This window comes from Diceros bicornis, chromosome 17 (genome assembly GCF_020826845.1).
Source record: "Diceros bicornis minor isolate mBicDic1 chromosome 17, mDicBic1.mat.cur, whole genome shotgun sequence".
Classification (NCBI taxonomy): domain Eukaryota; kingdom Metazoa; phylum Chordata; class Mammalia; order Perissodactyla; family Rhinocerotidae; genus Diceros; species Diceros bicornis.
Genome location: NC_080756.1, coordinates 18690929 through 18718796, shown reverse-complemented (window position 1 = coordinate 18718796; position 27868 = coordinate 18690929). Strand labels below are relative to the sequence as shown.

The 27868-nt window shown below is 49.4% G+C and overlaps 1 protein-coding gene and 1 pseudogene across 4 annotated transcripts; one reads left to right on the top strand and one right to left on the bottom strand.

Annotated features, from left to right (window-relative positions):
- Positions 1–1204: 1204 nt before the first annotated feature.
- POU6F1 (POU class 6 homeobox 1) lies at positions 1205–27868 on the bottom strand. Of its 4 annotated transcripts, XM_058558250.1 has the most exons (11): positions 27597–27868; positions 16739–16833; positions 15066–15261; positions 11107–11228; positions 10001–10226; positions 9220–9473; positions 8404–8532; positions 7581–7784; positions 4802–4943; positions 4391–4559; positions 1205–3368 (listed from the first exon to the last, which is right to left on the bottom strand). In XM_058558250.1, exons 2-11 carry the CDS (start codon positions 16784–16786, stop codon positions 3023–3025), a joined length of 1836 nt encoding a protein of 611 aa, XP_058414233.1. In that variant the 5' UTR covers positions 16787–16833; positions 27597–27868; the 3' UTR covers positions 1205–3022. The 4 variants fall into 4 exon arrangements, with proteins under 4 accessions (XP_058414233.1, XP_058414230.1, XP_058414231.1 ...); XM_058558247.1 differs by lacking the exons at positions 16739–16833; positions 27597–27868 and adding an exon at positions 15919–16501; XM_058558248.1 differs by lacking the exons at positions 16739–16833; positions 27597–27868 and adding an exon at positions 15919–16501 and having other exon boundaries at positions 9220–9470.
- Positions 18176–19400, top strand: LOC131416090 (swi5-dependent recombination DNA repair protein 1 homolog; annotated as a pseudogene).

The window sequence follows — 27868 nt, the reverse complement described above, 5'->3', positions numbered from 1 at the left end:
CAGATTCCCTTATATCCCCACCTGAGAAGTGAAGGAGAAACAAGCAGGCCAGTACAAAAGAAAAAATACTGTTTATTCCACACGACTACATCAAGTGCTTCTCCCCCCTTCTCCCCCCACCACCCCTCACTCCAGCCCTCAGCAGGCTTTGCCCCATGTCTGGGGACAATCAGAACCTCAGTGTCAGAGCCTGGCCTATGACAGGAAGGGAACCTAGGCATAGGAAGGTGACTGGATTTCCAAGGACACAAAAACGTCAGGGTCTCTCATTCCAAATTCAAGTGTGCTCCTCAATCTATTTGGCCGAATTCTTTCCCTGGACCCCACCTGGATAAAATGCCATGGTTATTGATTCAGCAGGCCAGAGAAAGTTTTTTTCTTTCATTTAAAACAAAAACAAACAAAACCACGCACAAACCGTTAAACCATTTCTGCCCCGTCTGCTGCCTTTCCACAGCAAAAGAACCTCTGAGCTCTGGCTTCAGTCCAGAAAGGTGCTTTCAAAACAAAATTTATATCAGCTCCCTTCAGAGCTTGATACTACTCAAAACAACCCACCTCAGAGCCACAGCTGCTTCTCAGGGGCCCTTTGGTGGTGGTGGTGGGGGGGGCGGGAGCAGAGATCACAGGGCCGTGAGCTCTGCTTTGGGCACGCTTCAGGGACGCCCCACACACCCCTGCCTGGGGAATTTGGCCTGCAAAAATTCTGCCCCTGGTATCTTTCCCCTGAAAATCCTCCCAGCAGAGGAGAAAATGGTTTTGTTCTAACCCAGTCTTGGGAAGACAGATTTAGCAAGGGAGGAGCTGACAAAGCACAGCCAGGTCTCCTTTAGACCAGCAGTTCATGATCTTTTTCCCGCCATGGCACAGGACACATGGTGTCCTCCTGCATATCCACTGCCGTGGACACACCCTGAATTATATGCTGCTCCCAGGGCACCAGCCGTGACCCATTTGTCTCTCCTAAATAAGAAAGTATAACTGAATGCCGCTAGTGTTTGAAGGTGAAAACCTGCCTCTCTCTAACTTACTGAAGTGTAAGTCACCGAATCCTTTACAAACTCTGGTACTTTAACTATTCTCACCGAAAATTCGTTTACCACGCCCCTTCCAAGTGAGCTCATCGTTTCATTGAGACAGGTTGATAACCCTGAACTTGAGTGTGGAGCCTCCCCTTTGGAGTCCCCACCCACCCACCCACCATATTCTCTCCTGGAGGGCTGGGGCAGGCACAGTGCCCACCAGCTTCCTCACCACCCCTGCCACACTCTGGCAGGTTTGGGCGGTCCCAATGCAGGAGAGTGTGTGTGTGTGTGGCAACTTGATGCACAACTGTCCTCTCACCTGCAGGGCTACCAAGAGGGTGGCCATGCTGGCATTGTAGGGCTTGAGAGGGACCAGCTGTAGGCAGGAAAGGAAGCACAGCATGCCAGGGGAAGCTAGGCTAGGAAGTGGCTCTGCACCAGTGACTGACAGAGGTGGTGACATGCCCTCGCCTGGCAGTCACTTCCTCAGGATGTATCACATGAGGTGCAGTGGAGGGCAGTGCCTGGAGACCTGGCTCTGTAAGGACAAGAGGAGTGAAGAGAGGGAGTGGCTGACCCGTGACTTGTGGCCCTTTACGATTGGTCTACACAGCAAGTCTGGGCTCATCTAAGCAAACCTCTCAGTGCTCTCCTGACCTCCTGGAGTCACGTATTGAGTTCCAGGGGCTGTCCAGTCATAGGGAGGCTGGGAAACTCACTTAGCAGCTCAGATGAGATGCCAACCCCTGAGGTACCATAGCTACTCTCTCTAGAGGTATCCATCCTGCTCCAGGGGTATTCTTGACTCAGGGGAGCAGTGGGGGGATTGCTTACACAAACACATGGTCTCAGACTCTGGACAAAATAAGATTTCTCCTCCAGTATCCAAGGCTTAAAGTTACAAAGAAAATTAGAGTTAAGTCACCTTCCACAAGACACTTTCCTGGGCTGCCATCAGCTCTTTCTGGATGTTGGCCTTTCCTCCCAGGCCTTGCTGTCTGGTTTATAGTTTAATTTGCTCCTTCTGAGAAGGCCCCAGTACTCGGATGGGGTGAGTGAGAGGACCAGAGAAAGAGAGTCAGCATTCTTTTCATTTTTCTCTAGAGTGCCTGCTTAGTTGGGCAGTGGGATTTTCCAGGCAGCAAGTTCTTTTCACCACACTGTTTTGTGGGGAGATGGCCATGGACAGAGAGACTGGATTAAAATCTGGGAGGATGGCCTTCTTTACTAAGTTCCCCACCTGCTGCAGACCCAGGTCAACTCTGGGACAGCTCGAGTTCATTGTTGCTTCCTTCCGATAGGGATTACAAAAGAAAAGCTTCTGCTTTAGTGCAATTTTCCCCCCAAAGGAACCAGGGAGATGTGGGAGAGGAGATCACATATTCTGGCCCCAGGGCTGTGGGAACCTTCTTGACCTTGAGGTCAAGGCAGACACTGAGTCTGACCTTCTGAGCAGCACATCACACTTTTTAGAATTTGTGTCTCTTGGGTGCTTTCAGGGGACGATGTGCCTGCAGGCAATGGGGCGGGGGGTGAGGCTGTGGTTCCACTGGACGAGCTGCGATACCTGCCACACTCACACAGAGGAGCAAAGGAGAAGACAGGGTGGAGACAGAATGCCATCGAAAACAAGAGCTAAGGGCCAGCGGTCCTTAGGGGCCACTGCAGCCCTGCCGCAAAGATGGGGAGCTTCTGGTTCCCAACCAGAATTCACCCTTCAAAAACCACAGTAGCAAAGTGCTTCTTTAAGTGACACCACAAATCCCCTCCCTCGGTGTGACCAGCCCCGGGCCTGGAGCTCTCGGCAGGCCCTCGGCCCTCCCCGGGATGTGAGATACGCGGGAAAGAGGAGGGACGCAGCTGACGCACATGCACAAGTGGAGTCTCGTGACCCGGGACAAGCACAGCCACACAGGGCAGAATGACAGGTGCTGTGGCAGCAGCACGTGCCAAGGGAAAAGGACAAAGTGCCGGAACACAGGGCTGGGGGCCGAGCCTCAGGGGATCTGAAAGACGTTCAGCTTGCTGGTGTTCTTGAGCGTCTGACGCCGATTGCAGAACCAGACCCGCACGACCTCCCGGTCGTAGTTGAGCTCCTTAGCAATCTCGGTGATCTCCTGGCCTGTGGGCAGCGGGTTCTTCTCGAAGTAGGCGTTGAGAGCCTCTATGGCCTGGGGGGTGAAGGAGGTGCGGCGTTTGCGTTTCTTGGAGGGCTCGCCTCCCACAAACTCCATCAGGTTCTGCTGGCCTTCCTGGTTCCGGAGTTCGGCTTCATTCAGCCACTTCTCCAGCACCGGCTTCAGCTTCTGGGCACTCTTGGGCGTGATGTCCAGCTTCTCGAACCTGCAGGTGACCGAAGCCCAGGAAGGGACAGTGAGAGTGTCTCACTCCCCACACCGGGGTGTGGGCACTCTCCCAAGGGGCTGCTCCTCTCAGGGCTGGTGAGACTGTCAGTTTCCCTTACCACCCCCACAAAGACCCTCCTGACTTGGCCAAGCCCAGACTCCTGACTGTCCTGTATGCCAGGTCATAACAGGGGGACCATTCTCATGGCCTCAGTTCAGTAGGGCAATGATAATGGTACAACTGCTTTATGAATAACTATTCTAGAACTTTCACACCCAAATGAATGAGGTCCTATGAGGAGTCATCTTGAGAGACCTCCAGAGATGGCAAATGGATGTGATGAGTGCTGTCTCCTCCAATTGCACTCTCATAGCAGAATCACTAAGTCAGACTACTCTTTCTGGCTGAGCCCAGATGTAACTGCACAATTCCCGACGCAGCCCTGTACTCTAATAGTCACTCTAGTCTAGTCTATGGAGTTGGCAGGCAGAGGAAACCTTTCAGCCATTCCTGAGCCATGCACTCATTCTTGTTTGAAACCCTCTGCTATCCTTCCCATGACAAGGGCCCCAGAACCAGTTTGTACACTGCACACAGAAAAATCAGCTACACTGCTTTAGAGTCATGCCTTATAAGAGGAGGAGATGGGAACATGATAGGGGTGATGGTGGCTTATAGCTGAAAGCCAAGCCAGAACTGAAGTTCCCACTTTTGTGACTAATTTCATAAGCTGTACTCCTTCCCCTCTAGGATTCCTGAATGTATTAGAGACTTGGGTTCCCAAAAAAGACCATATAAATGCTCAGGATTGAAGGATAAACTTCAGAGGGCTCTCAGATGGACTGGATCAGTCTTTGGCTACTCCAGGTTTTCATGTCGACCCTTAAAACAGCTTTCCTTGTCTGGAATAAGGCAGGAGCAAGGGAGAACAAAGGGGCCAGATACCTGGGTCCCCATGAGCGCCTAGTGGCACCAGGCACCTGAGCAGGCCCTGATCCTGTCTTGGCAGCCTCACTTACCGGCAGATGGCTGACTGGCTGTAGGCTGGGCCTTCCGTCGCCGTCAGAGCCTGACCCACCTGGGTCTGTGTGAGGCCCAGGGATAGCCGCCGGATCTTAAAGTTCTTGGCAAACTCCCGGATCTCTTCTAAGTTGATCCCATCCTCATCCAGACTCGGGGTATGTGGCTCTAGGCCAGAGGAAGGGACCGGGGTGAGTGTGTAAACAGATAACCATCACTGCTTATCTAGCCCATTGGCCTGGCCTGGTGAAGTAGTGAGGGATGAGGATGTTGGCAAAAGGTACATGCAACCTTAAGACCCTCATCACTCCCGTCCCCAAGTTTATTAAGGAGAACAGCATCTAAAGAAGTCAGGACATCCAAATAAATGCCTCTCCCCTTCTCTACAACCTTCTCCAGGAGCCACTTACTGGACACCAATTGGCTGACCGTAGGGGTCTCTGAGCAGGTAATTGGGATGGGAGCAGAGGCAGATGGCTTGGCCGCTGGAGCTGGGCTGGCGATGACCACAGCAGGCTGCGGCACGGCTGGTGTGGGCTGGATGGGCTGCACCTATGAGAAGAGAGCCAACAAGCCCCTGCTGCCCACCTGCCCAGCTCAAGGCTCTGGAGTCCTACATGGACCAGAGGCAGGGCAAAAATGGGCATGAAATCCTCACTCACCCAGCACACTACTACCTGTGCCCCTTCAAAAGGCAAGACTAGAAGCTGCTTATTAGCACCTACCCAATGATAACAACCTCCAAAACAAGCATGACAGCATGTCCCACCAAGCTGAAGCCTTGTAGCCACCTGTGACACGGCAGGTCAGAGGCTCAGAAAGGTTCAGTACACTTGGTCAAGGCCCCAACAAGTGTCCACCCTTGAGATAACTGCTCTCAGACCTCTGCCCTCAAAGGAGAAAACTAAACCTGATTCTAGAGCCTACCAGGCCCCAAATGTCCATTAATAGGAAACTGGCAAATGACTTCTGAGACCTCCCTGCAATGAGATACCGTGCAGTCATTAAAAAGAATAAGGTATCTCTCTTAACTACTGACATGGAAAGAACTCTGCAACATAGTGCTAAGTGAGAAAAAAGAGTAAAGTGAAAAACAGTTTTTATGGAATAATTCCTTTAAAAAACACATATGACCTCCCAAGGAAAAAAAATCTTCAGGCATATAAAGCAAGCCGTCAACAGAAGTCATCTCTGGAGGTAGAATTAGAAGGGATTTATACTTCTTTACATTACACATAATGTTGGAATTTTTATAAAAATTATGTATAATATTTATGATTATGAGAAACTATAAATATATAAAATTAGTATTTTTAATACAACTTTTTTTAAAGCTTCCTGAAAAGTGCAAATTTCTCTAGGATGGGTCTGTTCCCTGGATTCTACCTCCTGGTAGCTCTCGAGTGCATTTCCTCTTCATCCCCAGGGTCTTAGCCTTAGTTCAGAGCTCTTTGTCTCTTGCTAGGACTGTTTAAGCTGCCTTATAACAGGTGAGAAGGAATCAAGTGTCACCATAGTCCAGTTCTGGGCTCCACTGGAATAACAGAGGGAATTTTTTTTTTGCAGGGAAAGATTTGTGCTGAGCTAACATGTGTTGCCAATCTTCCTCTTTTTCTTTTCCCCTCCCCAAAGCCCTGGTGCATGGTCGTATATCCTAATTGCAAGTTGTTCTAGTTCTTCTATGTGAGCTGCTGCCACAGCGTGGCAACTGACAGATGGGTGGTGTGGTTCCATGACCAGGAAGCGAACCTGGGCTACCATGGCAGTGAGTGCCAAACTTTAACCACTAGGCCACGAGGGCTGGCTCGAAGGAATTTTTTTTGTGAGGAAGATTAGCCCTGGACTAACATCCGCTGCCAATCCTCCTCTTTTTGCTGAGGACGATTGGCCCTGGGCTAACATCTGTTCCTGTCTTCCTCTACTTTATATGTGGGACGCCAGCCACAGCCTGGCTTGATAAGCGGTACGTAGGTCTGCGCCCAGGATCTGAACCTGCAAACCCGCGGCCACCGAAGCAGAGTGCATGAACTTAACTATTATGCCACTGGGCAGGCCCCTGAGGGAATTTTTTTTAATGCACATCTGATCAGCCATTTCCCTGCTAAAAACCCTTCCATGACTACTCATTAGCTAAAAACAGTGATAACAATAAAAGCACCCTTTTTCAAGTGCTTTCTGTGTACCAGTGTTAACAGCCTTCTGTGTAATATATTCTTTAACATTCATAACCTTCTGATGTTGGGATTCTTATAATCTCCATTTTACAGATGAGGCTAAGAGGTTGTTCACGAAGCTGGGAAGCAGTGTATCACAGTTGAGAACCACCGGCCTCAACATCACCTGGGAACTTGTTAGAAATGGGAATTTTGGGGCCTCACTCCAGATCAACTGAATAAGAAACACGGGGCAGGGCCTGGGAATCTGTATTCCAACAAGCCCTCCAGGTGGTTCTGACGCACACTCAAGTTTGAGAACCCCTGCTCTGGCACACTATACTTCTTGCAATTCCGTAAAGGTAGAATGCCCTCTCATCCAACTCATCCGTTCAGATGAGGTCCATGTCCCTTCTCTACGAAGCCCTGCCAAACTCCCCAGTCTGCTGAGAGCTCGCTTCTCTGGGTTCCCAAGGCACATCCTCATGCCCCTATCAAAGTCTCTGTCACGCTGACTTGTAATTGTCTCCAACTCTGGGCTACCTAAGCCTAGGAAGGGCATCTTATTCATCTCTATATCTTCAGCACCTGGGATATAGTAGGCACTCAAAAACTGCTCCTAGAATGGACAAATAAATGAATAATCAAAGCCATAGTGAGAGTGGAGGGGTGGAGGGAGGGAGAAGGAAGAGGGAGGGGTGCAGAACTAACCACCCAGGGGTTTTCTGGCCGCTTGTTCACCTTGGAGCTGATAGAGGCCCAGTTTCCTTTGACCAGCTCCTCCCTGGCCTCCTCCAAGTGGCACTGGCCTCTGAGGGCACATGTGCATGTTTTTGGTGTGTGTGGGCGGGGAGTTGGAGGGGTGCTGTCTCCCTGGGCAGAGCATGTGTGACACGTGGGCTTCTACCCTGGGACCTCTCCTCACTTTAGGGCTCCCAGGGCTTCAGAAGATAATCTTGTCCTGCTGGCAGTCTGGCGGGAGGTAGCCCATGCCAGACAACACTGTGTGCCCCCACCCCCACCCCAGCCCTTGTACCTCACTCTTAGCAGGGGTCTCAGGTGTGCTTGGCTTCCGGACAGCCACAGGCGGAGGCAGGGGGCTGCTGGCCAGGGTTGCGATCACCTGGCCTTGGGCGTTCAACAGTAGCTGGGGGGTCACAGCCTGGACCTGCAGGCTCTGGGCTGGTGCTGGGGCTGCCACGCTAGCCGAGTTCACTACCCACGGAAGTGTTCCGATAACCTGGGAGGAAACAGGCAGGACCCCAAGCGTGAGGGCAGTGCCCAGCTGCACCCCCAGCCCAAATCCCCACACTGGCAGGGGAAGGGACTCAGACAAACCACTTAACCCCTCTGGGCCTCAGTTTCCTCATCAACAAAGTGAAGGATTCACACTCTAGGGGCGGCTTCCCTTATTCTACCTCCAGAGCCGTCGTGGACCAGGAACGGGTCTGTGTGTGGATTCAGACTGTGAATCCCTACTCTGCCAAATTTTAGTTGTGTGGCTCAATTTCTCTGAATCTCAGCCTTCTCTCCTGTAAAATTGGAATAAAAATCTCCACCTAATAGATCTGTACTCAAAACAAAGTGAGACAATGTTTGAGAAAACACCTAGCACAGAGCCTGGCCACACGTGGGTGCTCCATAAATAAATGACAAGCCCCAGCTAGAGTCAGCGCCTCTAGGACGGGGTGGTGGCTATGCCCCTGGCTGGCCTCAGCATCAGCAGGGAGCTGTCACACAGGAGATATGAACAGCAGCCTGACACCCTGTCTGAGTTTCTATGACCCTCAGCCCACGTCCTGGCCCCTGGCCAGCTTCTCTACAGCCCCCATCCCTCTGCCCTTGCTGTGACCACTTGCCTGTCCCTGAGCGTTGGTGAGGATCTGACTGCTGATCCCCGGCATGCTGGGAATGGCATTGGCAATGACCGGAGTTGTAGTGAGGGAGCCCAGGATCTGGGTCTGTCCCCCGAGGGAAGCAGCACTGATCTGTGGGTGGAGGAAGAGCCTTGCTCAGAGGCCAAGGGGCGAGAAGGAGCCCAAGGCAGAGGGAAGAAGGCTGAGGGCACTGGGGTGGGGAGATGGGGATGCTAGGAAGATGTGAATGTGGGCTGCAGGCCCCTGTCCACCAGCTGAACTGTATCCAGGGCTAGGGGCTGCAGGGGGTCAGCAGGGCAGGGTGGGGCCACAGTCATGGAACAGTAACTCCGGCTAATCTTTCAGGCCAGGCCTGGAAGGGGAGAAGGGCCAGACTGGAGTGGCTGATGTGATTCTAGTCACATCTAACAGCTCCACTGTGAGCCAGGAGCCACACCAGACAGACATTCGTCTGGGGCTGGGAGCCTCTAGCTCCACCTTATTGATAGCTCACAAATTTGCAATCCCCAGACATCATCCCACCCTCCAAGGCTGATCCAGTGGTTCAGGTTCTGGTGAATTTGCCCAGCCCTCTTGGCAGAGGTCATCTGCTCTTGTCTGGGACGGATGGGCTGGCAGCTGCAAGGAGAAGGCCTCAGAGGGAGCCTCAGAGAAGACCTCTGCTGACATGTTGGAAAAGAGCTGTATTGAGGGGGCTGGTCCTCCACCTCCTTCCTCCCCTGTGGGAAGGGTCAGTTCCACCCGTGGCCCAAGATTCAGTCCGTCCCTGGTCAGCCCTGGGTGAGGGCAGCGGCTTACGATTCCTGGGCTAAATGCGAAGCCTGCAGGCTGGACGGTGATCTGTGAGGGGGTGTCCACTGGCTTGGGGGTGGGGGCAGTAGCGGTGGCAGCAGTGGGCTGCGGTAGAATGGCAGGCGTGGTCTGCAGCAGCGGCTGGGTCTGGAACAGCGTCTGGGGCTGAGCTGGTGGCCGCGGCTGGGCGGGCGAGGAGGCCTGTACTGGTGGGGCAGCTTGAACGGGTGCCGGGAGAGCGGTGTTCAGCACGGCAGCTGCTATGGAGCAAGGCAGAGACAGAGGTGCTGAAACGCCTAGCCGCAGGCCCGGGCCGCTCCAATCCCAAGGGATCTGGCACCAGAAGGAGAGAGGGTTGGGGCAGTGGGGCGGGGGACAGGCAGCTGTGAGTCCCTTGATCCTTGCAGGGGCAGCACATGCCAACATCTCTCATCCCCCCTCCCTTGGGCCTGGAGATGTGTAGGTTCAAAACCAGAAGTTGAATCTTCTTGCAGTCCTTCTCAGGAGGCTGGTCATGGGGTGAATTCTGGCGTAGGGGGAGAGGGGCAGTCTCAGACTGTTGGCTGAAGTAAGAGAGGCCTGCTGGGCCAGCGTGGTGTCATGGCCTAGAGTCCCGAGGTGGTGCAGCAGCTCTGTGGCTGGGTGCCTGGGACACCGGATCCAGACTCCAGGGCTGTCGCCCTAGGTGGGCCGCGGGTTCTGAGTCCAACATGGCAAGCGCACATGTAGGGATGGTAGCATAGGGTGGTGGGGGGCCTGGTGCAGTCCTGGGGAGAGTTGCCGTTACCTTGGAGACCGGCTAAAGGTGGCTTGAAAACTGCCCCCGTGGGAGAAGCAGCGGTCAGTCCTGGGAGGGCAGCCACGGTTGCTGTAGGAATTGTCCACACGGCCAGCCCCTGCTGACCAGCCACTTGACCTGCAATACTGATGGGGATAAGAAGAGGTTGAGTAACTGCCCCTGCTGGAACCACAACTCCTGTCAGAACTGTGGCTAAGTTTTCCTGAGTGAAGACCTGCAAAAGCAAACAAGATTTCAAGAAGAAAATAAAAGATCAACATTGACAGCGCAAACACCGGGTCTCTTGGACCCAGTTGAGCACACACAAAGCATTCTGAGGGCAATGGGGAAAAGGCCGCATGAGGGCAGGGAAGAGACAAGCCCTAAGCGGAGGCCCAACCCTGAGTGGGCACCTGGACCAGATTATCCTGCCTTCAGAGAAGCAGCCTAAATAGGGGACAGGCCCGACCCTGCTCAGAGGACACGGAAGGGTGCACAAGCCTCGTCCACCAGCCTCTGCTCCCTCCCAAGCCTTCCCTGGGCCCTTGCCCACAGGACCAATGCTTTGTGGCCAGGAAGCAGGGGGCAGGGGCTGGTGGAGCCAAGTGCTCAAGGACCCACAGAGGCCTCTTGGAGGCTCTGATGGAGGATAGCCTTGATGGATGCCCCGGAGATCTGTGCATGTAGCAAAAGGTCACGGGGAGCTCAGGAGGCCTGGAGGATCCTGGAGGCAGCTTGTCACTGCACTGGGGCTGCCCCCTGGCTCTAAATGAGGACTCTGTGAGCAATCCATTAACTCCTCCAGGCATCTCCTTCAGGGGCTGACAAGGGTATTCACTCATTTAGTCATTAGATGGCATGAGTTAATGTAATCTCTACAATCCTGGCTGGACCCAAGATTACCTGGCAAATGCAGATCTACTTTTCTCACTAGGCCTGATCTGGGGCAGGGGAGAGGCCAGGGGTGCCTAGTAGAAGATGCCCTCCCTCAAGCCACAGCCCCTTCCCTGTTCTGCCTTGTGAAGTTCCCAGATCCCGTGGCCAGCCCATGTTGGCTGTCTCATGCCTTGCTCCTGCCCACTGCCCTCTGCTCAGCTCCCCGGGGTGGCCCTTACCTGGGGGGCAGCTTGTACAGCCAGTGGTGTCAGGGTCTGCGAGGCCTGAGGCTGGCTTGGGGCTTGGCTGAAGGTGGCAACGGCAGGGGCAGGGCTCGGAGGGATCCCCGGGAGTGACTTCCCTTTACACGGCATTGAGAGAAAGAAGGACAAGAAGTGAGCCTGGTGTGAGTGGAGAGGTCACTGGAGTAGAAAGTCTTGTCTGCAGCTTGAAGTGGCAACTCTCAGCCCCACACTGTATTTCTACATAACCCAAGACCAATCGCTGGCCTTCCCTGGGCCAGAGGCAGCTTCCCAAATGCTACTGGTAGTGAGACTAGGAGGCTGGAGAACCCTGTGCCTGGAAGGCAGGCCACCCTCTTCCCACATCTAGAAGAAGAAAATGCAGGCCTATGTGCAGTGGCTCTCATTTCCTGGCTCTGCAGGACACTAGGACCTATCACATAATCAGTAGTAGAAGTGAACACATGTCAGGGAGGGAAGGTGCTGGACTCAGTGGGCTTGATTGGCTCATCCAGTAACTGGATCATCGTTCAGGCTACTTTTTGGATGCAGGTGCCGGCTTGGGGAAGGGGCAAGGACTCCTGCAGGGCGCAGTCCTGGAAGTGACAGTCTCTGAAAATGGGACTTGTCTTTGCCACCCTCAGGACCACAGGGGCTCTCAGGCCAAGCGGCTTTTCTCTGCCATTCCCTGAGGTCTGAAGTCTGCATTAGCAGCTTCTATGAGCTTCTAAAGGAACTTCCCGTGAACCGGAGCTTGTCACCCAGGTTATAGCTTCCTCTCGCTATCCTGATTTAGTCAGGTATTGGGGACAGCCATGAGGAAACCTCTTCAAAGCTACACAACAATGAGGAGAGGGGTAATTATTTATTTAACATATGATGAGACATTAAACGAGTCTAGGTACTGGGTGACAGGTGTTAGACCAGATCAGTGGCTTCTTAATGCTGGCTGGCATACATTTCCAGGCCCTAATCTAGGGCTACCGAATCAGAACATCCGGGAGTGGAGGCCAGTAACCCCTCATCTCTTTGTTTTTTCTTTTAAGCTCCTTTGTGATACAGCACACAGCCAAAGTGGGAACCATTGAATTCCATAACCTTCCAACCCTGCATTCCCAGCCCGAGTTTTAATCTGGACAGGCACCAACCTAACTCAGGACTATACTGTTCACAGTATATGATAAAAAAAAATCCAGATTGTTTAAGGAATGAAAGAGACAAGCAACAGTAAAAACCTTATAAAATACTAAAAGAAAACAAAATGGCAGATTTATCTCCACTGTGGAGGGGAGACACATTTCTAACTATTGAAAAATATCAGAGAAGATAAGGATAATCCGAACCTGTGAAAATTTAAAAAATATCTTGCTTGACAAAATGTGATGAAATATAAAAAGGAAAGTGAGAAAATGGGAATGTGATAAACATGAATGATAAAAGCTTACCATCTGAAGACATGAAATATTCATTTTATTAAGATATTTTTCCAAAGTGGGACGATGGAGCCTAAGGGTTTGCATACATTCAGGGATTTTGTCCCTTCCTGCTAGACTGCTTTTCAGAAAGACTGAACAAATTCATAGAACCATCAACAATGTACCTGTTTCTCCACAGTGCTGCCCAATTTAGGTTTTATCACTGTTTATGTATTTTTCTGGCTTAATAAGCATGTGGTACCTTATAGCCAATTACTTTTCCTTTCACTGATAGCAAGATTTTGTATTTTTCTATGTGATGACTTTCTCCTATGTAAACAACTGATTTCTCTTCAAAAGGAATTTCAGCCAACTACACCTCAAAAAAAATTTTTTTTAAGTACATTCAAGCAGCACTATTTATGACAATGAAAAACCAGTCAGTTTGATAATAGCCAAAACCATAACCAGCTGTGTGAATCTGTCAATAAAGGAAATGAGTATGTAAAATAATATGGGGGTAAGTGTCATACTACATTGTCTACCTCAGTGGCCACAACTATAAAAATATGTATGACAAGGGGCTGGCCCGGTGATGTAGTGGTTAAATTCGTGTCCTCCACTTCGGCGGCTTGGGGTTCGCAGGTTCAGATCCCGGGTGCGGACCTATGCACCGCTCGTCAAGCCATGCTGTGGCAGGCGTCCCACATACAAAGTAGAGGTCCTAGGATGGGCACGGATGTTAGCCCAGGGCCAATCTTCCTCAGCAAAAAGAGGAGGATTGGCAACAGATGTTAGCTCAGAACCAGTCTTCCTCACCAAAAAAAAATACATATATATATGTATGACAAGGACTGGGTAGTAATTTAGAGTGACACGAATAACTAGATTCTTTTTTCATCCTGAAAGTTTCCTATTTTGTTTTGTTTTAAGAGGAAACTCTTCTTATTATTGTATACCTGGAAACGTTCCATTAAAGCCACAATCTAAGCCGGCAGCTTCTTAGGAGGTACCATCAAAATACCTCCCTTACCTGCTTGACAATGACTAAAATTCCTTTACAAAGAAGACTTTCATGAAAGGCTTAAGTATACGGCCCTTTGGAATAAGACTCACGCTACCATAAACTCTCAGGCTAAGGCATAAATAATTGATCTGGGATCCATTTCTGAGAGCAAGTTTGGATAAGGAGCAGAATTAAGACACCAGAAGAAATGAGATAAGGAAATGGATAAAAAGGTAAAAAGGGAAGTTGGGGCACTGCTGATAAACCTGGGAAACCTCCCAAATTTTCTGAAAAGGGGCTCCATCCTCACGATGGAAAGGAGTGGAAAGGGTGGCCCAGACGAAGAATCCTTGTCTTCCCTGCCTGCTGTCCAGGGCACTGCCCCATGGGAGCAGGTGATGATTCATCCTGGCCTCAACAAGGAAGCAGAGCATTCCCAGGCTAGGGGAAAATGGTCACGTCTCTTGTCATTTCTTTATTCAAAAGGGGAAAAAATAACCCAGGTTACTAGGGTCCCAAATGAACCTGCATACTGATTTGCAGGTAGAGCAAGGGATGTGAGGTCTTGCAGTTTTCTTAAGAAGTTGCTGTTTCCCTGAAGCACATCTGTTCTCATTTGCTCTCTTCTTGGCTCCTCCTCTTGGCCCACCCCCACCAGCCCAGATCTCTGATCTGGGGAAGGGGTGAAGTACAGCAGAAGCCAAGAGGAGCTGAATTGTGGCATTCTGGGGGAACTGGCAAGGGAGGCCTCAAGCTTCCTGCAAAAGGAGATGTCTATTCTGCAAGGTGTTGATGAGGAAAGTCAATGAAAGGGTGCCCTGTGGGCAGGGAGCAGTGCCCAGTACCAGCTCCAGCCTCTAGAACAGCCCTGGCTGTCTCACAGCTGTACTGCAGGGAATTAGGGGATCAGCCCTAATGTGGGTGGATCAGCCATATCCATTCCCCCTGCAGGAGACTTAAGGTCATAGCCTAAGATCACCTTTAGACGACAGCACAAATAAGTCCACCAGGCTACACTTATGCTAGCCCAGCTGGGAGTAAGAAGCTGGGATTCTGCAAGGTCCTACCTAACGCACATCCTTAGTCCAAGACGGGTAAGATGCCCGCCCATCCCTAGCTCCTGGGACCTCCCAGCTCTACCACAAAAGATACTGAGTTGAAGGGCTGGCAGGATTCTGAAGGTCTAGTCCTCTCTGCATTGGGCCTGAGGGTCTGGTTTAGACCTAGAAGCCCTCTTTGAGATTAATTCAATCCCCTCAGCTGAGCCCTGCCACTCTCCTCCAACTGCACCCTGACCCATCCCAGTCTAGGTCTGTAATGACTGAAACCAGAGCTACAGTTCTAGGGACAAGGAGTGCAGGATAGCCCTAGGAGCTGACCAGAAGTACAGGCTGTGGCCAGAGGCTGCGCAGCGGACAGCAGGACAACAAGACCCCAAAGCCACCTAGACCCCAGGGATTCACATTGGCTCCCCAGGGGGACCATGGGAAGGGACACAGGTGGGGTAATGCCACATGGGAGCAATGGCCTCGTACCAGTTGCCTCTGCAGGGGAGTCGGGGTTGTCTGGCCCGGCTTCACCAGCAGGTTCACTGGCTTTGGCAGGGCCTCTGCTCTGGGACCCCTTGGTGGCCACACCCTCCAGTCCTTTGCCCTCCTCCTCAGCGGGGAACTGGGCATCCACTCCAACCTCCAGCACCCGGATGGTCTCATGGCCCGACATCACGATGACCTGCAAACAGAGGACAAGGGACACTGCTGGGGGGAGGGGCCGATACAGCCCCTGGGAGCCAGAGCTCTGGGTATGGTTTGGGGAGAGAGGAGAGGGCACTTCAGGATGCAGACCTCCTGTCCTGACGACTGTGTGTTCTGTGAGAATTCTAGAGCCTGGAGCAGGCTGCAGCTCCCTAATTCCAGGGAAGGAGCTGCTAGGAGAAAGTTGGCCCTGGTGACCAGGGGAAGGGCCTGACACAAGCTAGAAAAAGTCCCACAGAGCCAAACCACTTGGGCAAATTTCTATTTGCTCCCTCTCTTGGACTCAGTTCAGGGAGTGGTAAATGGCCTGTCCCACAGCCCCGTAAGGATGTCCTCTTGGCTGCTAGGATACTGGAGTGTGACTATGAGGGCCCCTAACATAGGATCTACAGCTTAAGCTGGGCCAAGAAGCAAATCCCTCTTTATGTCCTTTGAAACCTTACAGAAGTTCCCTCAAAGATGAAAGGGTGGAAAACGAATGCTCCACAATGCTGAATAACGTTTTAAGCTCTTGATTCCTTTATTTCCAAATCTTTGGGGTAAAGGCCAAGATTTCCCTGCAAGCTAACTTCCTGAAACGAGTGTCAGGAATCCTAAAGACGGAGCCCCGCCCTCCTGGACTCAAACCTTGTACCCCGTGGGCCCGCTGCTCCAGCTGCGCCATCTGCTCTGGGCATGCTCCGACCTCGAGGGGAGCCGCCACGCCCCAGCGGTGCAGGTGGCCCCCGGGCCTCCTCAGAACACCCGGTCTCCTTCCCCTGCTCACACAGCCAGCGCTCAGCTCTTTCCCTCCAGCACTGAAATGCTTCCAGTTGGGCCATTCAAGAATCAGGGACACTCTGTACGTTAAAAAGCCCTGTGTCAGGCCTCCCCTGCACTTGGCCTGTGCCCGAAGCCACTCCCACAACACACTCCTTGAACCTAATAATTGGATCCAGCCAGAGACTCTGCTGGAAAAAGCGACCATGTGACCCATCAGGGGAGTAGGAGTGAAATAAACCCCCAAAGCAGTTCCTTTTCTGACTCAGACTTGACATATGAGGGACTTCACTCCAATTACATTTGAAGAGATGTTCATCTTTTTTTCCTCTTTTAAAAACCACGTAAGTAATAAAAGATCATCGCAAAAAATTTAGAAAATATGTAAAAGCAAGAAGAAAAAATAAATTAGATAATAAATAAATAAAATAAAAGAATAAATTATCTGATATCCAAATCCTTCCCCAGGTAATCTTATACATATTTGTATATTTTAATTTCACATTTTAAAGTTACAGCTTAAATCCCCAAACTCAGCCCCTGAGAAATCCTAGCGGGCAACTGCATCTGGACGAGTGAAGTGACCATGAACTTTGGTAAACAGACAATGAGAGGCTCTGTGGAGCCTTCCTCCTTGCCCACACTCCTTGGTCCATCCCCCTCACTCCCCCGCCTCCTCCTGCCCCAGAAGATACCTGCTCATTGACAGTCAGAGATGAGTCTGGCCCGGCTCCAGGATCCATGGTCACTTGTCAGGGTGTGATGGAGGCCAGCCCACACCTAGCACATCCTGTGAGGTGAGATGGGATGGGAAAAGCAAAGGTAGATGTGACACAGTAATACAATTTCCATACCATCTTGCAAAGTCAGAAGTAGAATGGTAGGAAGAGAGAGAAACTAAGTTATCCCAAGTATCTGTAGAAGGAAACAGGATTCTAAGGACTTTGAAACTAAAGTGTCTCACTTCCTACAGCATCCCAGGAGAACCCACACTCAGGAGGAACCAGGGTGACAAGAAGAAAGAGAGGCCCAGGCCTCTGTCCTTGGGCGTTCCCCAGCCCCAGTCCTGGGAGAGAGCGGACCAGCAGAACCCAAGGTGACTCTGCCCCAGATACTCAGAACCAGACACAAGTAAGGAGCACACGGGGTACCAGAGTGCTTCTCAGGGGAGGAGTCTGAGCAGACTTCCTGGGAGAGATGGTAAAGTTGGAAAGAAATTAAAACAGTCATCACAAACTTTAATGTGCCTGATCATCACCTGGAGCACTTAAAAATGCAGACCTCCAGTTTCCCCCACACCAAGCGTCCCCAGAGAGTCTGATTCAGCAGGTGGGTCCCCCAGAATCAGCTCTCAGGTCATTCTGTGGCAGTGGCCCAAGGACCATCCTGGCCTTTAACACAGGAGACAGGACAACATCCCAGATGATGAAACAGCCTGCCACATGTGTGAGATGAGCGAGAGAAGAAATAAAGGGGACAAATAGTTTTAGACACTTATATAGAAAAGAAGGCAATTAACATTTATTTTGAGTGCCTACTGTGCTAAGCACTTTATGTAACTCTAATTCCTGTATTACTCACGCCAGCTGGGGGATGGGGGCTTTATCATCACCATGTTACAGATGAGGATGCTACGCTCGAAAAGTGTTCTGGCTTCCTCATCTTTCTCTTCCTCCTCCTCTTCTACACCTGGGTTGGTTGGTTTCCCTTTTTTTGTTATTTTATTGATTGAGGTAAGATTCACATAACATAAAATTCACCATTTTAACCATTTTAAAATGTACAATTCAGTGGAATTTAGTATATTCACAGTGTTGTGCAACCATCACCACTATTTAGTTCCAGAACATTTTCACCACCCCAAAAGGAAATCCCATACCCCTTAGCAGCTACTCCTTTTCCCTGCCACCCTCAGCCCCTGGCAACCACTAATCTGTTTTCTCTCTATGGATTTGCCTATTCTTGATATTTCATATAAATGGAATCATACAATATGTGGTCTTGTGTGCCTGGCTTCTTTTACTTAGCAGAACGTTTTCAAGGTGCATCCACGTTGTAGCATGTATCAATACTTGATTCCCTGTTTTAACTGGATAATATTCCAGTGTATGGGCTCTCTCCTCTCTCTGGGGATGGCAGAGGGAGAGGTGAACCAAGATTTCATTTCCTAGATGGAAAGCCCATCAGGCTCAGCTGTGACTTTACTCAGCACTCCACAGGCTTGTGCCAATCCACTACCTCCCCATAAACTTAGTTCAAGAAGGGCCGGCCTGGTGGCGCAAGCAGTTAAGTGCACACGCTCTGCTGCAGCGGCCCGGGGTTCGCCGGTTCCGATCCTGGGTGCGCACCGACGCACTGCTTGGCAAAGCCATGCTGTGGTGGCGTCCCATTAAAGTAGAGGAAGACGGCCTTGGATGTTAGCCCAGAGCCAGTCTTCCTCAGCAAAAAGAGGAGGATTGGCAGATGTTAGCTCAGGGCCAATGTTCCTCACACACACAAAATAATAATAAATAAATAAATAAATAAATAAATAAATAAATAAAATTAGTTCAAGAAAACAACTCATGAGAGCCAGCCCTGACCCCCTAGTGGTTAAAGTTCGGCGCTCACTGCTTCGGCTGCCCGGGTTCGCTTCCCAGTTGCGGAACCACACCACTCATCTGTCAGTTGCCATGTGTGGCAGCTGCTCACATAGAATAACTAGAACGACTTACAACTAAGATATACAACCATGCACTGGGGGCTTTGGGAAGGGGGAAAAACACAGCCCATGAATGCAACACTTAGAGAACAATTAAAGAAAACAAGATCTTCATTTAATTCGTGTTACAGCATGGTAAAACGTCTTAAAGTAGAGAATGAAGAAAACAATCAGAACTTTTCAGAGAAACCAACACCTTCAACAGAAGAAAACTATTTCGAATTTCAAGAAAATTGTAAACACATAGACAGTGAATTTGAAGAAAGTACATATTGAAAAATACATTCAAGAATATCAATGCCTGTGAATCTAAATCACTTGATACAGGGTCATACAGTGATGATCTCCCAAATGATTTTGTGAATGAGAATCTTCCCAAACAAGGACTAAATGAAGAAAAAGCAAAATTGGTGAAGCAGTTTCAGGAGAAAGAAGACTTTCTTCAGAGGCTAAAACTAGTGAAAATGCATAGATCAAAGAAGAACCTGTGTCAGTTACAGTTGTTAATAAAGAAGTGGAGAAGATCTTATGAGTTGCAGTCAGCTATGCCTGAGCAGAACAAGAAACTGAGCCTTACTCAGTTGATAGGCCACTATGGGTTAAATGATAAATTGCTACACTATAACAGCAATGAAAAAGAATTTACAGGAGTTTAATTCATAATTTTTTCTCCAAAATATCTTTGAGAATGACAATGTAATAAAAAGATATTTGTACATTTTAAAGAGAAGAGATAAATCACTAGGACTTAGAGAAAGATATCCTGATGAACATCAATTTAGGGCACTCTGTTATATAAATATAAACCAATTTCTAAAATGAAAATTTAGTATTTTGGATAAATTTGCCAAAGAAAACAATATCTACAGAAATATGAAAAAAAAATTTAAATAATGATTAAAAAATAATTTGGACAATTCTGGAAGTCAGTTTTAATACATTGTTTTTTGTGGTAAAAAGTTTTATTTTAAATGTTAAAAAATAGTCTAACTTGGTGAATGTCTAAATCTAAACTGGTCTAAAAATGCCTGCCTCTCTCCTAATTTTATGACCCCTGTTTCCATCCATTTACCGTATATTTCCATCTGGATGGTCTAGCAGGTAATTAAAATCACATGTCCAAAAAACAGTTCCATTGTATGGATATACCACATTTTGTTTATCCATTCATCAGCTGATGGATGTTTGGGTTGTTTCTACCTTTTGGCTATTGTGAACAGTGCTGCTATGAATCTTTGTGTACAAGTTTTTGTTTGAACACCTGTTTTCAATTCTTTGGGGTATTTACCTAGTAGTGCAATTAACTGACTCACTCCATGAGTTTTAGGGTCTTCACCCCTTGAGAGAATGTTCCCTGCCAACAGGGAAGGCAAGGAGAGCAACAGGCAACAGGCAAGGAGAACCACGAGGTTCCTTCCCTCTCTTTCCTTCCCTAACCACTTAGAGTGGGGATGAAGGGAAGGGCAAGCAATTCAAGACACCCAGCAATTTGAAAAAAGAATAAATGAGTCTTCCCTTTTCAGGTAGGACAAGGCAGTGCAAGAGGGGCAGAGGAATTTGCAGGAAGAGCTGGTGTGCATCTGCCCACCTCACTGGGATTCTAGCCTCATTCCCAGGTGATGGCCTCCTCCAGATGTTGTACATGGGAGCCTTCCATGAGTTTTGCAGAGAATTTGGCAATTTACCACCACTTCTATATGGGAACTGGGATGAGCCATGGAAGTTGTTACACGTAGAAGCCAATTAGCAAGTCATGTGCAAATTCAAATGAAAGGCAGAGTCAAAACTGAGATGAAAGGTGTGCAAGATGAATTTGGGTCCCTTATAAGCTTGATACATACATTTCAGGGGGAGAAGAATTTTCCAATTCCAAAAGCCTTTATTTTTTTTATTTTTTATTTTTTTAATAATTTTATTTATTTATTTTTCCCCCAAAGCCCCAGCAGATAGTTGTATGTCATAGCTGCACATCCTTCTAGTTGCTGCATGTGGGACGCGGCCTCAGCATTGGCCGGAGAAGCGGTGCGTCGGTGCGCGCCCGGGATCCGAACTGGGGCCGCCAGCAGCAGATCGTGCGCACCCAACCGCCAAGCCATGGGGCCGGCCCTCCAAAAGCCTTTAGACAGGAGGCATCAGTAGCCAGTCATTGTGGGGCAAGGGAGCATCTGCTTGAGAGGGACTCAAAGTCTGCTCACAGTCTTGTTGTAGGCACTGATTCCTTGCTGCCAACCAGGGCCATTCACTGGGAGTAGTTAAGTAAGGGTCCACATTCTGGCTGTGTTATTAGGGGGATTCAAGCAGTAGATAAGGCTCGAGTGATTTTAACATCTCTTCCACCCTTGAGATTCTATGAGCTTATTCAGACCTAGGTCCTCAGTGTCCAGTCCTTTGTGTCAAGGACAAGGTCAGTCCTGGCTCAGAGCCTCTGGCCACATGCAGGCCCATTCTAACCCACCACCCAGGCTTCGGCCCACCAGAAATGCAGGCGGTACAGAGGCACAGGTCTCCCTTGTCCCAGACCCCACACCTTACTCGTCTCCCCTAGTCTTGCCTTTAGATGGCTCCTATCAGAGACATGTGATAGCATATGTGATATAAACACCTCTCTAAGAAGTAGACACTCAGCATTTTGACTCTGATCTATGTCCTGTGTGTTCCCCTTACTTAGTGTCTGTGCAGACTTTCCCCTGGACCTGTTCCCATCCCCTTGCCAGGAACTTTCCACAGTTTTTCAAGCCTTAGGCTGTGGCTTGGGCTCACTGACGGGACAGCCATCTTTAGTTTGCTTTTTGCCCATTTCCCCAATGACTGGGGAAATAGCACATCTGGATGGCCTCCTTTGAGCTCATGATGCCATGCAGTGTCCACAGCCTGATGGCCAATGATGAGAGACAATCAGCTGTCTGTTTTAAGAGAAGGGGCTCCTGTGATCACCCCAGCAGTAGAACTCCAGTAATACACAGATCACAGCAGAGCTGCTCTGGTTAAGCTGGGATGGGAGCCAGAGCCTCCTCCTTTGCCTTCTTTCTCCAGTGAGTTGAGTTTGAAAAACATCTGAATCAAACCTGGCAAGGCACCTTGGTTGGCTAACAGATGGCTCACTTATCCCTGGCTTTCCTCTGCCAACATCTAAAAACACAGGCAACCTCAGGGGAGAACGAACTGTGGGTGCTGAGGCCTTTGCCCACGACCCAAAAATCCAGAGTCCAGGACCATCTAGGACTTTCAGTGGAGGGGACTGAGTTAGAGGACGTGCTTCTGTTTATCATTCTCCTTTGGGGACTGCTTTGGACTGAGGGCAACATTCCAAGAAACCCAGGAGGAGCATTGGGAAATCTTAAACAAATCAGAACCCTCCAGAACAGCCTGAGATCCTACTAGAAAAAATGCTGAAATCCTTCGTCCTTTGTTTATTCAACAAATGTTTCAGTGGCTACTATGTGCTGGGCACTGGGAATACAGTGGGGAAAAAACCACGTTCCCCAGCTTTGTCAAGAAGCCTACAGTCTAATATGGAAGTCAAAGAAATGAAAAGATAACTACAATACAGTATGTGTAAGTGTCATGGCGGATAAATAAAGGGTGGTAGAGGATCCACAGGAGGGATACCTCATGCAGTTTTGTGTGGTCCTTTTCCAGGGCAGCATGTGTTTCAGACATGAAATTTTCTACATGAAGAATCTTGTGCCATGTAGAGGAAAACAGAACTTGTTGTATGGGATTCAGACTTTTAACTCAGACTCATTTCTGTGATTTTAATCATTTCCTTAGCACTTAATGTGGTTGAGGTTTTCAAGGTGTAAAATACCTTTTCATTATACAGTCATTTTGGGGGTGGAGGATACTCTCTGTGAAGTTAGCAGACTCCAAGCAAGGGCTGGTTAAAGCTGAGATTAGTTTTATTGGTATTCAGTTGAAAGAAAGTCACATGTGTTATGGGAAATTACCTTTCAAGTGTTTGACATTATAATTCTTTCAGGCTAGGTTGTTTGTTGACATCAGCATCTCCAGCTCTACACCACTTTTATGTTTAAATGGTGCACCCACTTACCTCCTGCAGACCCGCCATTCAAAAAGGCCAGAAGGCCAGGAAGCAGGAGACTGGTTAGATTGGTAGCTAGGCTGAGCTGAATGGTCCAGGCAATCTACTCTTCACCTCCTCCCTGGAGGATCTCACCCAGTCTGACAATTACCAAAGCTACATCTCAGCTTGGACCTCACCTGGGAACTTCAGACTCTTATATCCAACTGCCTACTGATTGCTCATATCCTCTCATACTCAACACGTTCAAAATCAAACTCCTGATTTCCACCCCAAATCTGCTTCCCCTACATGCAGCCTTCCCCGTCTCAGCAAACGGCAGCTTCATCCTTCCACAGATGCTCAGGCCAACACCTTTGCGTCATCCTTGCCTTCTCTCTTATACCTCACATTTACTCCTTCGGCACATCCTGTTGGCTCTTCCTTCCAATACGCCCAGCATCCCCCCACTTCCTATCCCACCACCCTGGTCCACCCAGTTTAGTACCTGATGTGAAGGAACACCACAGCCCCTCCTGCAGGCAAGTATTATCTGCCCTGTTCTCAAATCGCCCGACTCCAAGCAGGCTCCCACCTCTTTCAAGTTGTCATTGCCTGATGGATTTTCTGCATGTCCTCCCCCGCCTCTCCGTTTTTGGCTCCAGCACAGATTTCCCTTCCCACTTACTGAAGAATAATAATCATTGATAGTTTATTGGGACTCAGGCCTTTTACCCATGGAATTACAGGGAGCACCCTCTAGAGACAGACTGTCGGGCTCATAATCTCAGCTTTGATTTTTTTTTTTTTTGGTGAGGAAGATTAGCCCTGAGCTAACATCTGTGCCCATCTTCCTCTATTTTGTATGTGGGACGCCACCACAGCATGGCTTGATGAATGGTGCATCGGTCCGCACTCGGGATTCGAACCTGCAAACCCCAGGACCGCCAAAGCGGAGCGCATGAACTTAACCACTATGCCACAAGGCCAGCCCCTCGGCTTTTGATTTTTTTATTTACTAGCTGTGAGACTTGGGACAAATGATTTAACCTCTGTGCCTCAGTTTCCTCTTCTGTAAAAATGAGAGTAATAGCACCTACTTCATAGGGTCATTGTGAGGATTGAATAAATTAATGCATGTAAAAAGCTTAGCTCAATGCCTGGCACATGGTAAGTGCTCAGAAAACGGTAGCTGTGATAAAAATGTACATACATTTTCTCATTTCAATTTAGTGTAGCAGTTAAGAACCTAGGCTCATCTCAGTTTCACCATTTCTTAGCTGTGAGACCTTGGACAAGGACCTCGCCTCTCTATGCCTCAGTTACCACTTCTGAAATGGGGACAGTGTGGTGGGAAATGGTATAAGGGTTCAATAAATGTTAACTACTATTATTCAGTTCTGACACCAGCCCCATGAAACCACAGAGCAAACACATTCTGAAGCCTGACCGACTGTGTGACTGTCCGCAGGTGGGAGGGTTACTTCACTTCTCTGTTTTCTCAGGGATAAATAACGAGAGAGTTTACCTTGGAATTATCATACAAAACATTAAGAACAATTAGCTATTATTATCCCTATTTTTACAGATGAGAAAGTTGAAGATCAAAGAGAGATAAGGGTACAGGCTTCAGAGGAAACCCAGATTCAAATCCCAGCTTGGTCATAAAATAGCTGTGCTATCTTGGGCGACCGATTTAATCTCTCTGAAGCTTAATTTCCTTATCTTTAAAGTGGTGAAATGGGCAAGCCTTCTGGGGTGGTTGTAATGGTGATGTGAGATCATGTAAGCAAAATGCTTAGCATGGTGCTCTTATTATGATCGCCATTTTTATCTACAGGGAAACAGAGGTAGAGAGGGGTGAGGGGACTTGCCCAAGGGCACAGGAGAGTCAGTGGCAGATTCAAACTTCAAGGCAGTGTCCACTTGCCCCAGACCCCTATCCTAACCCCACACCACGCCTCCTCTCAGGAAATGGGAGGAAGGCTGATGGGGGCTGTTCTGGCCACCAAGGATCAGGACACACTGGAAAATGGAAGCTCTCAGTTCTGCTCTAGACCCTGGATCCATGGGCATCCATGCTGTTTGTAGACTCGCTAGGCACACACATGGGGCAGAGGGAAGGGAAAGGCAAAAGAACAGGAAAGTGGTGAACGACTTTATTTCCCTTTTTCCAATCTACCATTTGTAATCTTAGACCTATATAATCAAACAGTAAAGATTAGTTTAATGAGAACAAATTTAGGGGCTGGACCCGTGGCTTAGCGGTTAAGTGCGCACGCTCTGCTGCTGGCGGCCGGGGTTCGGATCCCAGGCGCGCACCGACACACCGCTTCTCCGGCCATGCTGAGGCCGCGTCCCACATACAGCAACTAGAAGGATGTGCAACTATGACATACAACTACCTACTGAGGCTTTGGGGGGAAAAAAAAATTAAAAAAAAAAAAGAACAAATTCAAATTTAGTTTCTCCTCCTGCCCCCTTTCCCTTGTGCCCAAACTAGATTCATCCCAGGCAGGGTGAATGGAAGAGGTAGATGAACTGTGAAAAATAAAAAGTAGGTATGTTCCCCTACTAGACTGTAAGCCCAGGAAGGCATATCATCATATCCCAGTGCCAAGTGGTACCTAACGAGGGTAAATGAATATGAGCCAAAATATAAGTTAAGAAATCAGATCATATCACTTAGCCTCCTCATATTTCCTACCTTCTCTCTCAAAACACATATCCTATTTCAAAGTGTTTGCCCTCGTGCCCAGTACTAGGGCAATTTAAAAATGATTTTAAAGCAGTAGTATTGAGTTCTGGAGAACTCGGACCACACTTACCTCTTCCTAATGTACCGGTCCAGCTCCTCATTCCCAAGCCTTCCCTCCTCTGGCCAGTTTCTTGGCCACTCCCTCTGTGGCCTCACTGACCTTCATTTTGACATAGAAAGAGCTTGGGGCTTACAGGCAGAAGTCCCAGGTTGAGTACTGCTTCTGCCTCAAGTAACACCTCTAAGCCTCAGTTTCCCTATCTGTAAAATGGGGCCAAATTATAGTATCCACCTCATGGGTTATTGTGAGGATTAAATTGATCACTTTCATGTAAGGCATGTAGAACAGGGCCTGGCACACAGCAAACTCTATATAATTGTTACTGTTATTGCTATTATTTTTAATTGAAGTAAAGCATGCACATAAAAATGTTTTTTAATTGAAAAGTGTTATAAAAAATGTAAAAGATTACTATTATAATTTTACAGTGAATAAATTTTGGGGAGGGGGATATGATCTTATCCCATGTTCTTTCATAATGCAGAGAAACCTTAGAGAGGCAAATTTCTTCTGAAATCACTTTTTCTTTTCAAATTATTTTATTGAGGTCATATTGGTTTATAATGTGTAAATTTCAGGTGTACATTATTATATTTCAGCTTTTGTATAGACCGCATTGTGTTCACCAGCAATAGTCGAGTTTTTATCCATCACGGTATATGTGTGCCCCATGACTCACTTTTTCTTAATTGCTGGGTAGTACTTCCAAGAAGAGAGTAGCCCATCTCTCTCTCTCTCTCTCTCTCTCACACACACACACACACACACACACTCACCCTATGCTTATGATCTGCCTGTCCCCCCTCCACCCCCAAACTAGAATGAAAACTGCATGACAGGGGAAGTTCTACCTGTATTGTTCACAACATGGCACATAGTGGGTATTTTTGTTGGACCAATGAACAAATGAATTAAGTTCTACCACAGATATGCAAACAAGTACTAGGTCACAGAAATATCACCTTGAGCACCAGGACTTCAATTAAAATGGATATATGTAATTATTCCTCAGAAGGCCCTGCTAGTCAATGTTGGCTACCTTAGATTACCAAAACAAGGGGAGGAGGGATATATATCTATGAACAATCGAAGACCAGCCCTCTACTTTTGGAATAAGGAATCAGGAAATGCAGGTGAGGCTAAAATCTCTGGAAAGAGCTTTTCATTGCCCAGGAAGCCTTCCCGACGGCCTTTTATTTCCCCCTGTCCCTCAGCAGCGGCTATTCCTTGAAGATTTTAAGCTTCCAATCACAGCTGAGCGGCGGATCCCAACGCTAAAGTGGAGGTTACAAGGCACCCTCGGGCACCCCTGGCCTTCCCAGCTGAAAATGCGCAGGGAGCACGTATCGGGTCCATTTTTATGACTGTTTATTAATAATAATCTTGTTATTAAATATTTATGAAGTACTCATGCTCTGCTTGACGGTGACCCTCCCACCACTCCCCCACCTTTCCAGCAACCCCCGGGTCTCTAACCCCAAGTCCCACCAGTCCTCCCTGCGTATTGTGGCTAGGGAGAACTGTGACGGGTCGCCCTGGTCGCCTCAGTTGACCCTAACCGCCGGGAACCCAGGCGTCCCGGCTCTCCCGTGCGGCGAGAGTCCGCTCCTGGTCGCCAGTGGGTCAGTGTATAGAACGTCCCCTATGGTCGGTACCCCACCAGGGCTCCAGAGGCAGAAACGGGGAGGGGCCAGGTCCAGGCTCTCCACGGGGTCCACCTGGCGGCCGCCCCCTCCCCTCCTGGGTCCCGGCCGGCCCGCGGGCCGGTGAGGGCGCGGCCCCCCGGGTCTCCGGCCCCAGGCGGGCCGCCGCGCGCTGTCCCACTCCCCGAGCTCCCCGCCGCGCCGGCCCAGCATCCTGGCACCCCGGTCCCGCGGCATTTTTTCTCTTTATCATAAATATATAAATTATGCTAATTACGGGCATTGCATATTAACCAAACCCGAAACCTCCCCTGCCCGGCCCCCTCCCCCTCGTGCAAACCCCTCCCCGCCCTGGACCCCGCTACTTACCGGAGCCCGAGCCCGAGCCGCCTTCGCCCCGGGTGCCCGGCGGCGACCGATTAGAGATTCATCTCACAGCCCGGGCCAGGGGGCCGGGGGCCGGGGGCCGGAGCGGCCGCCGCCCGCAGACAAAGAAGCCAGTGCGGCTTGGCCGGGCTCGGCTCGGCCCGGGAGCCGGTCGGGACCCGCCGCCACCCCCGGACCCCCAGCCCGGGCTGGGCAGAGCCAAAGGGGACCCCGCGGGCTGCGCTGGACGGAGGGGGGACGGCCGGGAAGCGGGA

Excerpts from the sequence above, each read along its gene's own strand:
- POU6F1 (XM_058558247.1), bottom strand. The coding sequence starts at position 16,260 with ATGGGTCACATGGTCGCTTTTTCCAGCAGAGTCTCTGGCTGGATCCAA. Across the intron at positions 10,227-11,106 it reads CTGTACAAGCTGCCCCCCAG|GTCTTCACTCAGGAAAACTT; the intron begins GTAAGGGCCACC and ends TTGCTTTTGCAG. Across the intron at positions 3,369-4,390 it reads AGCCAGTCAGCCATCTGCCG|GTTCGAGAAGCTGGACATCA; the intron begins GTAAGTGAGGCT and ends GGTCACCTGCAG.